Genomic DNA, 18,762 nt, shown 5'->3' on the forward strand with positions numbered 1-18,762 from the left:
GGTAGTTGAAGAGGCAATTAGTGACGTAAATGATTGAGTCTCCCTGGCAGAACTTGCGCTAGCTTTATTTTAATTAGCTATGTAATAAGTTACATTTATAACCAAGTACAAATGGGGATTATAGAGTGATTTTTAATTATTTTATTTATTTGACAGGGACAATGCAAACAAACAGAGGGCCCTATCTTGCACCCAGCGCAATTGACTTTGTACACGGACGCATGTATCACTCCTATTTTGCACCCGCGCAAAGCGGACTTTTCCCTCCACAGACGCACGTCGGTTAACTAAGAAATACACTTGCGCTCCCCGGGGCGGTTCAGCGCAAAGATGAGGCGTGTTCCGGCGCAAACGTTCCCTCATGCTATTTTACAGGTTTAGAAAACAATTGCGCCACTTATCGAAAAAAACTATTTAAAGTCAGTGACGCGTTGCGCATGTTATTCATATGCTATTTTAAGGGCGCATGCTTGGCCTTAATCAATGTAGCGTGTGCACAATGCGCATACACTTTGATTCTCTCATCTACACACAGACGCAGCAGTTATCATTTTTGCAAATCATACATTATTACGATAGATAGATAGATAGATAGACATTTTATTATAAAAGCATACATCTAGCTTACACATTTACCCAAATTATCATACGCCTGTTTAACTGAATTTAATTTGGGTGTGTTTCTCCATCCCAACATCCCTGACGGGAACGTCGGTCTCCTCGGCCTTGAACCGCTCCTGTCATGCGCCTGGCAAATCCGCCGTTATAATAGAAATCCGCTTTAGAACAAGCGCGCCTGCTCTTAAAGGGAATGTGAGATGTCGCTCTGATTGGTTTACTTCACGTTACGCCCAAACCACACCTATGAATAATGAAACTACTTTAGACCAACCCCTTTTAGATTTGCGCCGGGCGCAAGAGTCATTTATCCCGCCGGGAAAATAGCAACAGCGCCCAAGACCCGCCCACAAAGTTACTTGCATTTGCGCTTGACACTTGCGTTTCAGATCGTTAAAATAGGGCCCATAGTGTCAAAGCAAGCTTGTCACTGAAGTGCTGCATAAAAAGTTTATAGCAAATGCTAATTTTTTAACTCCTGTCCCTGGTTGGGCTTTTAGACGCAATAGAATTTACATACTTAATTATTTCAATTTAAAACAATATAAACATGATATATAAACAACTCCTGTCCCTGGTTGGGCCTTTATACACAATAAAATTTACCCATTATATTTTCCCATAAAATGTACATACTACACTACCTCAAAAAAAAAAAAAAAAAAAAAAAAAAAAATATATAAACATGCATATCATATACAACTCTTACCTACTTACAATAATTAAAAATGAGTACACTTTTGGTTTGTTTTTAACCATTTTTTTAGCCTGTAAGTAAACACTTTAAAGTCCAGTACAGTCTTGATGTCAGATGGTAATGAGTTCCAGAGTTTGGAACTCTTCACAGAGAAGGTCGTCTGACCAAAGGTGGTCCTGCAGTATGGTATTTTACAGTCATGATTTGTGAAACTCCTAGTGACTCAAGTGCTGCTTTGTCTCTCAATGAACTTAGTGGCTCAGGTGCTAAATGATTAATGCACTTGTGAATTAATTTAAGAAAGCAAAAATTGCTAAAGCTCTCAAAATTCATTAAATGATATTTCTTAAGGATGGTACAGTGATGGTGGCGTATTGGTTTTTTATCCATAATTTTTATTGCTCGGTTGTATACAGAACCTATGCATTTGGTTGCAACACTGCCTCATTTGAGAAATTAAAATGTAACATTTTAGATAAAAGCAGACTATGATTGACCGTATCGAATGCCTTTTTAAGGTCAATAAATACAGCTCCCACCACATTGCCCTTGTCCAGGGACTTTTTTTACATTTTCAATTAAACAGCAGTTTGCTATTTCTGTTGAATAACCTGGTCTAAACCCAAACTGGTGAGGATGGAGTAGCTGTCTGGCTTCTAAATGGTCACTCAGTTGCACTACTACAACTTTTTCAATTATTTTAGATAAAACTGGTAAAATCGATATAGGGCAATAGTTACTCATTGAGTCTTGGCTACCACTTCTGAACACAGGGATGATTATTCCTTGTTTCCATGCACTGGGAAATGTACTGGTTCTTATGGAAAGATTAACAAGATGGGTCAATGGTTTGACAAGATCATCCTTATACTTTTTAAGAAAACAACTATTCATCCTAAAAATGTCATCAGACTTGGAATTTGAAAGTTTATTAATTATTTCTGCAACTTTTGTATCCGACACCTCTTTAATATAAAAGGAATCTGTTGAGGTGACTCTCAATGAATGATTGACAGGCTGGAATTCTTTTGTTAATTCTTCAACAGATTGTACAAAATATTAATTTAATTCATCAGCCATAGTGGCACGATCGGTTATACTATTACCATTAATGTTAAGTTCTGTAATCTTTTTGTGTTTATTTGATTTATTAGTCAGATTATTTAAATGCCTCCAAAGTAAAAACGTGACATAAACTTCATTTATCAATTACGGTCCCTTTTATTTTTCATTCTTACTTTGTATATTTGATCAATTCCACCATGTGTTTAGTAATTTATCTTATCTTTAGTGTGTATCTTATTTGATAATGAGTGATAACCTCATGTTTAAGAATGAAAAAGGCACACAAGTAAAATAATCAAATTTTATTGGCAAAAGTTTTAGAAAATTTGATCAGTTATAAGTATAAATCCATTCACCAGCATCATGCAGATTAGTAACAAAACATTTTACATTTGACAAATTTAGATGATTAAAAACTCATTTCACTGATTATGAAGAATTATATGATTTAAAGTAAAATACAAGTAAGTTTTTAATAGAACACAATCTTTCTAGACATGTTTTTACTGATTCTGAGTTTTAAATGCTCTTATTCTATCACTCCTTCCTAGAAATAAATGCTTAAATGACCAAAATGATCACCAATAGAACAAGTCATCTTTACTTTTTTTTATGGCCAGAGATCAATTGTTTCCTATTTTCTATAGCCATCATCTTCACCATAATCATCTTCAAAATGTTTTACATGTGTAAAATTTTGATTATTAAAAAACTTCCTTCATTTCACTAATTATAAAGAATTATATGATTTAAAGTAATATGATTTCACAGTGTGTTATTTCACTTGTAATGATCATCAGATTGGGCATGTTCCTGTTCTACACTACAGAGCAGTGTTTACATCAGTCTACTGAGGAGAAGCTGAAAAATTGCATTTGGATTTCATCACTGTTATATATTTTTGTAATTTATTCACTCAACACCATTCCTCTGTTTTGAACTCAATGTTCTACATGTTTAAACCTCAAACACACTCATTAAAACATTATTACCATGAAAACTGAAGTAACTACAATAATCATATTGTACTTTTTCCAATAGAACACAATGTTTCTAGACATTTTTACTGATTTTGAGTTTTAAATGCTCTTATTCTATCACTTCTAGAAATAAGTGCTTTCAATTACCAAAATGATCACCAATAGATTTGCTAAAATGCTTTTTTTTTTTTTTTTTTTTTTGGTGAATGCGATTTTAGGGGTAGAGATCAATCATTTGCTACTTTCCATAGCCATCACCACCATCTTCATCATGAGGTGTAGAAGAGAACACTTGTTCATTTCCCCTGTAATCCCTGCAGAAGTTTTCCGTACTCCTCAGTGTTGGTGTCCTCGTGCCGGTCCTGATTCACCCACTCATCCAGACGCTCGCGCTGCGTCTGATCCAGGATTCCCACGCGGCTGTACTGCGACACCAGGTTTTGGTATCCTGCTTTATAGTAGCCTCGGATGCCTTCATCCGACAAAACGCAGCTCTGAGACAGAACGCTGTCACCTGGAATTACACACAAGAATATTATCAAGTGCAGCAGAATGACTGCTCTGTTAATCTCAGACTATCAGTCGTGTTATGCTTTACATTTAGTATTCTCTTCAGTTCAGTTTATTTCTAAAGCACATTTATTGACAGAAACAAGGCTGACTAAAGTGCTGTACAATATAAAATAAAATAGTAATTTAATTATCCCTTTAAGACCTCCTTCAAATTCTTCAAAGTAATGACATTTCACATGTATGTTTATCTTAGAGATTAATAACAATTGGTCAAAGATTACATTTTCACCATAAAAGCTCCTGCATTATCATATCTACCATAAACACCCTGAAACATCACAGTATCTGCTGGAGGGTAGTTTATATATCTATACATGTGTTTTACAGGATTAACACCTCAAAAGTTTCTTACCTAGAGCTTCTCTGAGCTTTTGTGAAGTAAACGGATGATGAAGAATCATGGAGTGTTTCAGCAGAAGCTCCACGTCTCCACTAATCATTGAGTCTGCTAGAAGTTTCCTGTAAAAAACAAATGTTAAAAACAGATTTAACCTTTTGTGATGCTGTACCTAAAATATTCAATGTTAAATATTGCTACAGATTCCTGTAGTGTTCATTGGAATTCTGGATGAGGATTTGGTCCGTAACTGTGAACGTTACCTGGCCATCTGTGAGCGGCTGCTTGGGCCCGTAGTTAAAGCTCGTCTGTGATCTTGTCCCAGAACCTCCATGGCAATCAGGTTCTGTCCATTATTGTCAGTCTTTATGCTGCTGATCAGTTGATGAAGCTCAGGGTTTTTATTTTTAAACTCGCTCTCTGAGTTTGGGTTTTCTATGAACGTCAGAGCTCGTCTGATGGAGTCCTTGGGTGGAATATGGCTCGTGTTGAGTGTCCCTGTGTTGTTCTTACTGGACCTCCGAGCACTTTGAACACTGTCCAGACAGAATGAGAGTTACTGATAATTTGATAGAATGAAATTAGCATGAAATCTGCTTATTTAAACTAGTAAGCTGATTTAGAGGTCAGGTGAGGATATGATCTTCCTCTAGATTCTGTTGCTGTGTGGAATCAAATAAATGGACAAATGACACTCCTGATTATGAATACTATTTTTCAATACCTAAATTATATATATATATATATACTGTATATTTAGTGTATCAGGTAAATCTTCTCTATTTCCTTTGTGGATCTCCAGACACAGTCCTATTGTGTTGTGAATAAATAACAGCTTCAGCGATCAGAAACTTTACCTGTTATATTCACCAACAAATCCAAGATGGTACATTCTGATGAGGATACGTTCGTCACTTCTGATGAATTTAACACTCTGTAAGTATTTCTGCAGTGCACCATCTGTCTCCTTTCTAATTCCTCCAGTTATGTTGTATATCCTGGGGTTTTTGTGGCAGAAGTCGTATCCTCTCTGGAGAATAAGCAGGGGTTTGTACAATTCAAGGTTTGTCTGGATCTAATGAGAAAAGAATTAAGATTGTGAGATTAAACACAATACTGATCATCTGTACAATGATTGGTCAGGAATGGGATTTTCATCAGTCTTTTTTCTCTACCACTTATCCTACACAGGGTTGCGGGAAGCCTGAAGCCTATCCCAGGACACTGGGGGCTCAAGGCATGGGACACCGTGCAAACCCTCCGCAGGGCACGATCACATACACATTCACACACTACAGAGAATTTAGAGATGCCAATCAGTCAGCAACGCATGAATTTAGACTGGGGGAGAAAACCAGAGTCCCGGGGAGAGCATGCAAACTCTGCACACACAGGGCAGAGACGGGAATCAATCCTCCAATCCCAGAGGTGTGAGGCAAACGTGCTACCCAGCTGACGAATGTTTGTTCAAAGAACGTTTTCTAAACATTATGTTTTGGTTATGGGAATGATGAAAATGTTTTCTTAATGTTATTGGAAATTTTCAGGACATTATTATGTTCTTGAAACATTCTTTAAACTTAATTTTTATTAACATCTCCACATTCTACACAGCAAAATCCTCAGTGTTAAATGTACACTACTTGATGTCTATATAGGTCCAATCTACAGTGTAAACAGTAACACTGAGGGTATGTTTACATGACAACGATGTACTATAAACGGAAACGTTTTTCCTTTGTGTTTTTCGTGTACAGACGACAATGTTGTCAAAACGATCCCCATTCACACGGATCCACGAAAATGATTAAAAACGCTGTATTATTCATGCCTGGCAAGTAGTTGGCAATGTCATGTTGTAAAGAAAACACTGAACACGTAATATGTATGCACATGACATCACCGTTTTTGCAAATTCACGTTCGTTCAAAAACTTGCACTTTAAAACCTGCTTTCAAAAGCTTGTGTTTTCAGGACCCAAAAATGTTGTTGTCGTAAATTAAAATGAATGGCCAAAAACCATATAAAGTTTTACATTTTAAGTTTAAAATGGTGTTGTGTAAACGGTCCCTGAAGCACCTGCAGTTAATCAGGTAATTAAGTGATGATTGAGCATTAGTGACAAACACTCCTTAACCCCTTACCCCCAATTTTGGCAAGTGATGCATTAATGATATACCCAAAATAAAAAAAAGGTTGCTGTTCATAAGTCATTCTGAATAGAAAACATAACTCAAAAGCCAACACTTGAGAGTTTATAGTTCAAGACTCAGAATTACTCAGACGGTAATTAATATGGAGAAATATAGGCTAAAACATAAAAGACAAAAATAAAAAATATTAAGAATATAATTTTTAAATGTTTAAAAAAATGTTTTGCCCTTTTTAACAAGCAGAATCATTGAGGAACAACAAGAACAAGAAAAAGTAGTACATTGAACATTAAAACTGCATTACCATACTCACTACAAACAAGATTGCCAAATGTGTGCAAAATGTGTACAAAAGTCCTTATTGAGAATTTACAGAGGTTTAGCAAGGTAATTTTGATGGTTTATTGAAAATAAATTTCATTTGAAGCCAATATTATGGTGATTAGCATTTCCTGTGGTTGGGCTTTGAAACTAAATATTTTTCAGCAACTGCAATAGTGTTTTAAAAGAACATTTATATATTGATAAAGAAAGAGATTGATGAAAAAGCAGATGGGGTTAAGATGTCTGCGTTAAAGTGGTTTAAATGCACTGTTTTCTCTTGAAGACTGATTTAAAGCAAATAATAGTGAATTTGTGGCATTAATGAATAAACATGTAGTATACAAATACAACTGTTGTGAAATCAAAATCACTGTAATACATTGACACTGAAAAGAGAAGAGATCAGTTTTTCAAATATAATATAAATATAAATATTCAATATTTTTTGTGTAAAAACGGAGACACTTACATTCAAACCTCAACAATGGTAACAAAACATTTATTTTTCCTTCAGTGATTCAGCTTCTTAGCAGCAGGTGTTTGTCATTAATGTTCAATTAATCACTTAATTATCTTATTAACTGGCGTTGAGGTCGCTAGTGGGCGTTCCCACTACTGATTGCCTAGTAATGTTTGTGACTGATATTCATGGATGTTACTCCATGTTGTAGATGACAAATCAGTTTTTGTTTTGCCTCTACAAACAAACATTTTGGAAGGAAAAGTCTAAACTTAAATCAGTAAATAAATTGCATAATATTAAAGATGAACGAAAAACAGCGAGTGCTCTTTGCCACTGTGGCTATTTAAATGCAGCAAATTCCGGTCTGGGTTCACGAAACCATTCAGGCTCGTAGTCAGCACTGCGAGTACCACCATATATACACTGAGAGATAACATAAATTATAGGACAGTTTCTACTAAAATGAGCTTCTCATTCATCTTGCCTCGGTAGGACTCGGCACTAAAGAGTGACGGATCACGTGCGCTCCACTGACTTCACTCGCTCCTGAATTGGTTGTCGCACCTGATAGTCGATCTTCATTTGCATAAATTTGAACAGATTTCAACTTTGTTGCAACACTGGACACGCCCCATCTGGTCGCCAATGGTCACAAATCGCCATTGAAGTGAATGGTATTGTGTCGCTGGGAGTGTGAACGCAGCTTAAGAAGAATAGCACGCTTGGGGACGTGCTGTTAGGAGAAAATAATAATTGGGGTGGTAACAATAACTCTGCTTTCATCACTCCACCCAGTTATTGATTATTTACCTATTACTTCACCCCCTGAGTGTTTTATTTCTTATAAAGGAATAATGTTTCATATTTCATCAGGAGGTGACGTCAGCTGGGCTGGCTAATAACCCACATTTTATGCTTTTGTATTTTCCTAAAAGGTAACCTGGTAATAAACTTCTGAGTAGTGATGACTTCTTTGTGATTTTTCCTCTGGGATGAATAAAGTGATCTATAGGTTGGTCATTCTGTCTGTCTGACAAACAGCTAGTGATTTTAGTACATCAGTAAATCTGAGCATATCTTCAACTAAAATCTGGCACACATTATCCCATGAAGAAATCGTAGACAAATTAAGTGTACTCACCTCATTTTGCACTCTCTTGCGTAGCATCAATGCGTCCTCCATCTTGCTGCCAGTTGCTTGTGTTACAGCATGATAAAGAGCACTCTGATGATCCGAGTTAACGCTGATTATCTTGTCATCATCCTGCACAATGTCAAAATGGCCGCTGTACAGCTGTGCATCAGCTCTGTTTAAAAAATAAAAGTAATCACATTCAGTACATAAAGTTCATAAACATTACATGAAAATTATTTATATATGTGAGCTATATAATACTCTAGTAATTAGTCTTACTGTGATGTATGTTGGGCTCTTGCAGATTTGGTTAATCTCAGTTTTATATCGCCTGCTGATTTGCTGGTTCCTGGGTAACGTTCCTCAGTGAGCTGTTTCCCATTTTCATCAATGACAGTGAGTTGAATTCCTTTTCCATCGAGCAGGTTACTTTTTGTGAGCACGTACACATCAAGAGCTTTAACAGGCTGATCAGTTTTGCACATTTCTTCTGTATACTGCATTAGTTTTGTTTTGGCCTCATCTGACAGCTGTTCCACTTCCTTGTGGCTCGCAGATTTTTTGTTGTGTTTTTCCCTCTGGTCATCAAAGAAACGCTGAGTCTTATGTCTGCGCATGACCTTGTATACTGCCTTTCCAGCAGCACTGCTCACCTCCCTTGTAAATGAGCTGGTCATTAAAGAAGTAATTTGTGTAGAACAGGAACTGATGAATTGCTCTGAAACTTTCTGAGCGATAATCTGTAGAAGTTCTCCTCTAAGGCGTTGTACATCATGTAAATTGTGACGTCCATCTTGGTCATACTTTGTAATTTCAAGCTCACTGATGCTCTTCAGTAATTCAGGAACAAAGTTTTGTTGTATTATATTATTTGTTGGTATGGCACTCAACATTTGACAGAGATCTTTTGAGAAATCAGCAACTTTTAGAGCCAGCTTTGCCATTTCAAGTACACCGGACTGTTTCTCTTTATTCATAATCTTTGTTGCTCCTTCACACACCTCAGAAAGTCTACTGATAACATCCTGTGCTTTAGTACAGTCCAGTATGAGGTTAGGAATTATCTTTTTACAGAGCATATCAACTGATTCTTTTATTTGCTTCTCATATTTCTGGTCAATCTTGAAATTTTCTTTTTTCAAGGCAGCTTTCGGAACGCCTGAGCTGATGAATTCGACAAGAGCCTGATCAAGTTTATGGCTCTCCATCACTGATGAAGTAACGATATTCTCAAAACTTCTTTGCAAAATCTTCTTAAACACTTCCTGAAGTGCTGCATCGATTGCGTAGTTCATGGCAGTGAGCACAGCCTTTTTCCCGATTTCCTTAACTGCATACTTAGTCGCAAGTTTGAAGTTCTGGCTAACCACTGTTGAAGATGTCATGTTTTTAATTCCAGACTTAAAAGATTCTTTACCAAGGGACGATAAACCAGACTGAGCACTTCCTTTGAATGAAGTAAACATTGCCTTTCCCGATTTAATGAATTCAGATGCAACAGAAGAGAAAGACTTTGTACCATTGAGTAGGCCTTTTGTCACTTTATACACTGTGGTAACTGCTTTCTTGATAGCGCTAAAGCCAGCCGTTAGCAAAGCAAGTCCGAAGCTAATACTCTTAGATATTGCCCATGACGCCCAATCAAATGTGCCCTTTATCATCCCCTCTATTCCATTGATCATGTCAGAAACTCCTTCAGAAATCAGGCCCATTCCAAACTGACTGGCTGTTCCCAGGGTCAGCGCACAAACAAGAACCCCAGCGAGAACCTGCACCACCCCGAGCATGAAACATATCAAAGCATCAATGCAAAACTTGGGCTTCTCTTTCACCTCAAAAACAACACCGAGGCCATAGTCGTATAACGATCTTAGCTCATTAATGATGATGAAGTTCTTTTCTTCAGAAAGCATGTAGACTGAACAGTCTTCCGTTATGGCGCCACTGTTTTTTTCCTCCAACTCTTTAAGTTTAGCAGATGCATTATCAATGTACGTCTTCCAAGACTTAAAGATGTTCATTCTGGCCTCCATTTGACTCTGAAAGTTGTTGTTGTCTGTACTCTGATCTTTGTTACCAGTGACTGATAAGTTACATGAGACCATTGTGTTTGAGACTTCTGAGACGTAGACGTCAATGGATTTCTTTGCATCTTCCAGCAGTTTCAAAGCGTCTGCTTTATAGTTACCCTTACCGAGGTTGATGGTGATGTACGCCTGGTTATAGAGTGCCACAGCCTTGTAGTGTGGGTCAGAGCTACCAACTTTTTGCCAGTATGATTCGGCTCCGAATGCATTGTTGGATTTGTCACGGCAGTGTAGATCAGTTCTTACAATTGCCTGTTTGATGTGATCATAGAAATTATCACATTCTCCTCTTAGCAGCTTTCCACTTGTTTTGTTTATTGTCCTGATAAGGTCTGCTTCAAGTTGTTTGAAGTCATCATGCCTATTGATGTGATCTTCGTGAAGGGTCAACCACAAGGCCCAAGATTCTTTCAAAGCATTGATGGCAGGCTGATAATCAAATTTAGGCTGATGTTGTTTAAAACAATCAGGAATATCTTTGAGCTCCATTCGCATGGGGTCCAGTTTTTCTTGCTGTGTGTAATGCCCATCAAAGTCCTTTAGCAATGTACAAAATGTGGAGAACAGATTTTCCTTTAGGTTTATTTCAACCAGCTCATCACTTTCCATGTCGTGGATTCGTTTAATTTCATAATCCTCTCTTAGCTGGCGCATGATTTCCACAGACTGACCTTGGTAAGCTGGTGCGAGATGATCACAGTTCACAACCATCTGGACCATCCCAGGATTGCCTTTTCGAGATGTACGACCAAATATTTGTTTCTCAACTCTTCGGTTCTGTGGAAAGTGAGTAAGAAGAACGAAAAGACCACCACACTTATTCACACTTTCATCAACCTTGATGTCTGTACCCCGTCCTCCGAGATTTGTAGCAATGATGATTCTGCCTCCACAGAATTTCTCTTTTTCAATGTTGTGCTTCTCACTGATTGTGTACAGAGTAATCTGTTCTGCCTTGAATCTGCCACCGCCTTGTATTTTCTCATGTAGTTCATCTGCTGTTTTAACATCTTCACAAATTACCAAGACAACTTGTCCTCTCTCTGCTACTTTCCATGAAGTTTCACAAATAGTCTGGATCCATTGGTTATTCCCACCTTTCACCTGGATGACTGGAAGCTCCACCACCCTTTTATGGCGATGTGCAGGTACAGTGTAGCTCTTTGCTTTATAATGTCTTGCCAGAAAGTCCTGATCTGCCTTACCTCCTAATGTACCAGAAACACCAAATATACCACTCCCACTAAGATACCTTTGAAAATAATGGAAATTTGACATGTAATTGGTCACATTGGATATCGGTGAAATTGAAAGTTGGTGCTTGAACTCCAAAAATTGTTGCAGACCATTTCCCCACTTCTTGTTTTTCTCCAGCACACCACTCGCTTTAAAGTCCACTGGAATTATCGCATTATACTTGTCATGGCTGTCAGCAACTTCTCTTTCAGCGGCCGGTGAGGTGTCGATCATGTATTCCCGGCCCCGTGACATCTCAACAGCCTTTAGTGCATTCTCAACGAAAACTGGTAACTGATTCTCAACATAGCTTTTCAAGAAAACAGGGATGACAATGAAGTTGTTGCGTTTGTTGGCTGTTTGAGGGTTATCTGAGTACATGATATATGAATTTATTGTGCTTACAGTTGCATCAATGAGTGATTTCTCAGACATGATTTCACATGCCTGTCCTCCTTCCAGCAGTAGCATTTCAACAATAAGGTCACCTCGTTTTTCCTGAGCTTCAAAACATTTTGCTTTCTTGTTCTCTAACGAATAGCACTTAAACACTGCACTGTTTTCAAAGACCTCCTCAAATATACTCAGAAGATCGTACTGTTGTGAAACTCCAAGTTTCTTCATGACTTCAGATAATGCTTCAGACATTCCGTCCTCTTTCACATCATCTTGATATATAATTTCAAAATCCTCCTGGGTGTAAAATCCCAAATTCACTCCGGGTAGCAAGATCTCATTTGCTGAAAAGCTGTCTGTTTCCTGTCCCATAACGGCTGCTGTTACGGCTTTATGAAAACACTGTATCCTTGTCGCCCATTTTATCCCCCCTGTTTCAAGCATTTCAACTGGTTGACAATTAGATATCATGGCCCATATGTTGGAAAGGACTTGCTCCACATGCCTAAATCCAGTAGATTCATGTGACAAGAATGTTACTTGAACTCCATTGTCCAAGGTCATGTAGTCCACTTCATCCACTATCACAAGCTCAAATTGCCTTGTATCACGAGTAGTTCTCTTCTCAAATTCCTGTTTCAGTATGTCTGCTGCAAATACTCCCACTGTGCCATATACTATTTGTTGCAAGTAAGCATCTTTAAGATTTTTCTCTTGTTTCTCTGGCGAATAGTCACTTCCGTAATGTGGAGGTACTACAGATGAGGTGACACCAAACATTTCAAAAAACTTTTTCCATTCTTCTTGATCTCGTCTGGCTAGAACTGGAGAGCTTGTCACAATGTCCACTTTTGTTCCACGGATGGCCAGAATTGTTGCAAACATGGCTAAGATACAGGACTTGCCCTCACCTGTGCCAATCTCTAGAAGACATCCTTTATCTTCTGTCAGCTGTGCCAGGAGGAGCAAAAGCAATGATGCTAGTTGTGTACATCTCGGAAAATAGCCTTGAATCTTTGTGTCTTTTGTGGTGATTGTTGAACAGTCTTGCACTGCTATTGACATTCCAATTAATACGTCTTTCAGAATGTTGATATCTGGGTTTGTAAGATTAAGAGATATTATCTTATTTTTCAAATCAGTGATTTGTTCTTTAGTAAGGTCCACCAATTGATATTTTGGTAGCTCCGACTCTACGTATCGAAGTACATCCTTCAACAGCACCAAGACTTTCTCTGGGCAGTTTGCTTCACGAAGTTCCTTCACAATTGTGTCAGCGTCTTTTTCTTTGTCGTCTTTTATTTGTTCTTGAAGACACATTAAAGGGTTTTCATTCGTAAGAGCAGAGAGAACGTGGATGCAGTCCAGGTGGTAGGTTTGTGCTGTGTGGAGAACTGAATCGAGTTGATCACATTTAATACCTGGACTTTTGCAAATGAAGAGCATTATTTCTGTTGGCGTCCAGATTCTGTTGAACAACATTTGACCCAAAATGTCCCTACTTTGTGGTGAAAGCTCTGAGATCATGTCAAGTACATTTAATAAAATGTGTTCTGCCAAAGTTGGATTTGTGGAATAAAGCTGCTCCACCAAACCCAAGAGAAAGTCATACTTCTTCTCCCAGCCAAGCGGCTGATCTTCATCATCTTTAGCGTCCTCAGTGCTACTGTACAGAATGAACTGTAGAGATGCCTCGAGAACTGTGAGCTTCTCTGTAAGAGACAGCTCATTATATCTTATGGCATGATCAAATGTAAACTGAGTCCATACTGAAAGGTTGTTTTCTCTACAATATTCAACTGCAAGTTCATTCTGGAGCATCTTAATCCTGTCCCAAATCTCATGCTGTATCTCTTTATTTTCTGTGATCTGGTACTTTAACAAAATGTCTTCAAATTTTTCTTCAACATCGGTAACCTACATAAATGTGCAAAACAAAAATGGGTCTCAGTAACAAGTGATGTGTTATCAAATGCTGTATATACAGTCATGTCGCTCAATCCAAATTAAAGTCATACCTCGTCCCTCTCGATCGCAGCAGCATCATCTTCTATTTGCTGATGGAGAACTTGTGTGCGTTCATGATGTTGCTCTTGACCTCTGAAGCTCTGTTTTTCACGAAGCCGCTCAGTTGCTCGAGAAAGCTTGAGTCTGGATGATTCACTCTCTCTGTCCAGCTCTTGTTGAATCCTTTGCTCACGTTCCAAACGTTCCAGGCGTCTTCTCTCCTCCTCTTGCTGTCTTTGTTTTTCATCTTGTTCAATTTTTCCTGTTTAAAGATATCATCAGACACCACAAGATTAGAAACAGCATACAGATTACACTTTATCGGTTTATGGGTTACCGTATTTTCCGGACTATAAGTCGCATCAGTCAAAAAATGCATCATGAAGAGGAAAAAAACATATATAAGAAATATAATTTAGAAATTTATTTCACACAAAAAACAATGTTACGGACGGGACAGTTCTCCGTTACGGACATAAGCACTCTGAAAGCAGCACTAAAAGACTGCTTTAAAACCTTCACAGAGACCTCAAACAGAAAGCACAAAGCCTGTCTTTAAATTTAAATTTAAACTTAAAAATTTTCGTTTTGTATTAATTGTATCTTAATTTTAATCAATGTTTCATCAACCAATTGCCTGGATTTAAATATAGCAGACAATAGATAATTACGACACGGAGGCGCCGGCACGTGAACTGGAGCTCGTCTCATAAATGAACCAAAATTCAGTGTATACGGTAGCCTACTTGCCTCACAGACCTGATACATATCTAGAAAGCTTGAAAGGTCTACTTTTAAACAGAATAATTCAAAACGAAAGAAAAGACTGTTCTCTGCCTATGTAATCCGTATGAAATGTACATTTCTTTCTGGCGCATTCACTGCGAAGATCGCGAGACAGCATCGGCATCTTCATCTTTGCAGCCGACACTGACACAGAAAACACATGTTTATTAAACTGCATTTCGTTGCCTTGTACCTGTACTTGTGTAATGACAATAAAGTTGAATCTAATCTAATCTAATCTAATTAGTAAACAATTAAAATGTCTCCTTGCTATATTTGACATATTCATAATCATTACTTTTGCCAGTTCTTTTTGACAGCTTTTAGGTGCTTTATTGGCAGCACCACTCTCATGTTACATGAACATGTCACCACCGCATCAGCACCGAAAACATGGAGATTTTTGTTTGTGTTCAGTCTTTCTCAGTTGTGTTTAGGTTAATGTTTCAGTTAACAGTTTTTCAGTTGTTTTCAGTTAATTTTTTCAGGGGTATAGGCTACAGGAGCAGCATAGAGTACTCTCGCGGCTGTAAACGGTAATGTTTTCTCTTGGTTCATGTCAGTCAGTATGAATTAATTTTGATATATAAGTCGCACATTGACTATAAATCGCAGGACCAGCCAAACTATGAAAAAAAGTGTGACTTGTAGTCTGGAAAATACGGTACTCAATTTGAAATAACCTGCTATCTCTCCGCACTAGCCACATGCAGCTGTACATTAGAGATGCCTCTATTGTTTGTTTTAACCGCACAATTGAGACTGTATTGGATGGGGCTTTATCTTTTTATTTCACTATCTTTCAAATTAGCTCTATGAAATATTAATAATCAATAATAACTGGTTATGATTGATTATGTATATTTGGATCAGTTAATATAGTTAACTTGACAGCATCAAGTATACAGGACAGCATCATGTAGAAGGGCTGGAATATCATCACGTGAGATGATTGACCGTTGTAGAGATCGAATGAATGCACAATCTGACACAAATCAGGAAGATTTCTTCTATGTAGCTCGCTATGTAGGCTGTTTTAGCTCTTCAGATCACATAATTCAGTGGGAAAGAATAGAAATGGTATTCTGTATGACGAAATGTTTTGCAAACGTGATAATAAACCAACATTAATATATATAACCCCTTAATAATAATTTAAATAATTTAATATTTACTTATTTTTCTTTCTTGTTCTGTTCTGAATACTGTTAAATTTAAAGTATTTGTTGTGGATTGAGGGGAAAATAGTGTTAATAATATTTGTAAATAGTTCTTTTTATTTACTGGTATTTAATATACATATAAATTAATGTAATTGTTTGCAATTATGAAGTAAACAGGTGTTTTTGGAGTAAGACCAATTTCTCTTTCATGAGATTACTTCCTCTTCTTGGCCGGGTTACGTTTCTCTTTCGTAAACTCTAGGGGCGTGATATTCATTAGACGATAGTTTTCAGCCGCCACAATTATCAACGTACAATCATTTGTACAATGGGATTGGCAGCATACGGATGTTTCATGAATCACACATGAACCCTGTCGTAAGATGATTTCTGCACTCGATTCTTAGTTATATTGATAAATGAGGCCCAGTAGGTCTGCTTAAAATAGGTCTGTCTTAAAACAGTTTAAAAGTTTTCGTAAAATTTTTTTATTTCTTATGGACAAAATGAAATACTATAATGATATTTTTTCATTAGGTCTAGTCTAGTTAGTATCAAATACAATGTGATTTTCGTTGATTGAGATCTGGCAGCAACAGCACACTTTTCCTCTTGGCCAAGCGATTCGAGAACAGCTTTCCCTGCACACGAAATCCCCACATGACATAACTATATGCACATAACTATAGAACCGATTCTTAATGCGCATGTGAACGCCATCAGCGTTTATCACAGGTTCGTGTTTAAAGTCTGTGTAGAGAGAATGGTGTCGTCTTATAGCGGCCCCTAATTTAATAACAAATGATCGTTGCGACAGAAGCGAATCAATCAAAACTAACTCTAGCTGGAAAATAACTTTATTAAAGAACCGCTATAAAGCCAAAACAATCTCTGTTACCTTAAATTATACGTTTATCTCTGTAAAGCTGCTTTGAAACAATCTAAATTGTTAAAAGCGCTATATAAATGAAGATGACTTGACTTGACATGACAGCAAACCAATCAGAACGCAGAACAATGATGATGATACATAGCAACAGAGCATAGGCACCAAAGCTGCTGGTGCAATGGATCAAAAATCTCACGGTTTTTGAGCCATGGATTGGATAATTTTTTGGATAAGCCCCAGACAGCAACATAATGAGCAACATATGTCTGGCCCACATCTGGTACGTGGGGGGTTAAATGTAACTTTGCTTTTCATTTATTACTTAAAGCTCCCTTGAAGTACTTTGTTATTTAATAGTTTTTCTTTCTGTGGTATCAAAGTCTAACAGCAGTATTCAGGTACAGAAATGAATAATTAGGCCCGAATGTAAAATAACACTATTTGTTCACTGTAGAAATTAAATATAGGTTGATCTTTGTTAAAGCTGAATTTAGTTATTTTATCAACATTAATGATACAGACAACAGCAGGAATATTAGGTTGCTGTGACTGTCCCTTTATGACTGAATGCACGGACGTAATAAACTGACAAACATCAGGTTTTTTTTCTCAAATATTAACCTATGACATAAACCGAGAGAATACTTGCAGAGGTGGGTATTTTGACATAATTTTGTGTGTATGTGTCTGTTCAAGGGCAAGGAAACACATAAGAGGAATCAATTCAGTGTTCGAGCGCTGACTGAAACATGCACCTCTCTCTCTCTCTCTCTCTCTCTCTCTCTCTCTGCGAGCGCGCTCAGTGTGGCTGTGTGCACAGATGATGTGCAAGTCCAGATTTTTTTTTAGCTTCTTCTTCCACATTTAACATTGATTGAATGTGTAAATTGGCAAGAAAAAAAATGTCCAATTGATAAACTTACATGATGGTTAAACTTAGCAGTTAATCCGCGAATCACATGCATGCCTAAACGTGGGGCCTGGACCGTATGTATTAAACTAAGAAATGCAGCAAAAAGACAAAAAAAAATAAAAAATCTGTTACAAAAAGAATACCTTGATGATCAAGCTTTTATAGTTTGATTAACTTCACTACATTATATTTTCATTGAAAAGTGCACGGCCTCCTCCTCTCTGCTGTCATCTTGTTAATCCTAACTAGGTTAGGATACCTCTCCAGCACTCTTAAATTATTTAGGAGCTGAGACCTACACTTAGGAACATTTATGAGTCACTCTTATTCTTAGGTTTAGGAATAAGAGTAAAATAATTTTTTGAATTTTGATACACTTGAGACTATAATTTTACTCTGAGTGTAAAATTTTATTTTAAATGTTACAATTTGAGTGTCCTGCACAGAGCCTTGACCTCAACCCCACTGAACACCATTGGGATGAACAGGAACACTGACTGCACCCCAGGTCTCCTCACCAAACATCCATCCCTGACCTCACTAATGCTCTTGTAGTTGAATAAACACAAATCCCCACAGCCACGCTTTAAAATCAACTGGAAAGCCTTTCCAGAAGAGTGGAGCTTATTATAACAGCAAAGGGGAAAATATAGCTGCGAGCAGCGATTGCGGGCCCAAGCCGGTGGCACCGCCACCCTGGTGCCTTTAGTTACACTAAAGCCACCGGGGTGGCGGTGTCACCGGCTTGGGCCCGCAATCGCTGCTCGCAGCTATATTTATATATATATATATATATATATATATATATATATATATATATATATATATAAATGTAACAAAAAAAAATATATATATATATATATTTTTTTTTTGTTACATTTATATATATATATATATATATATATATATATATATATATATATGGCGAGGCGAGGAACGG

The 18,762-nt window shown here is 37.4% G+C and overlaps 1 protein-coding gene across 1 annotated transcript in view; it reads right to left on the reverse strand.

The window, feature by feature from the left end:
- Positions 1-2,667: 2,667 nt before the first annotated feature.
- The window catches only part of LOC311289266 (uncharacterized protein), a 29,582-nt gene continuing 13,487 nt past the window's right edge, over positions 2,668-18,762 (reverse strand). Inside the window, exons 4-10 of the mRNA XM_084407102.1 lie at positions 14,083-14,333; positions 8,625-13,981; positions 8,352-8,517; positions 5,128-5,345; positions 4,534-4,806; positions 4,286-4,392; positions 2,668-3,874 (exon numbers count right to left, since the gene is read on the reverse strand). Of these exons, the coding sequence (XP_084263228.1) occupies positions 3,657-3,874; positions 4,286-4,392; positions 4,534-4,806; positions 5,128-5,345; positions 8,352-8,517; positions 8,625-13,981; positions 14,083-14,333 (6,590 nt within the window). The 3' untranslated portion in view covers positions 2,668-3,656. The remainder of the gene's footprint in view (positions 3,875-4,285; positions 4,393-4,533; positions 4,807-5,127; positions 5,346-8,351; positions 8,518-8,624; positions 13,982-14,082; positions 14,334-18,762) is intronic.

This window comes from Rutilus rutilus (assembly GCF_951802725.1).
Source record: "Rutilus rutilus genome assembly, chromosome: 4".
NCBI lineage: Eukaryota > Metazoa > Chordata > Actinopteri > Cypriniformes > Leuciscidae > Rutilus > Rutilus rutilus.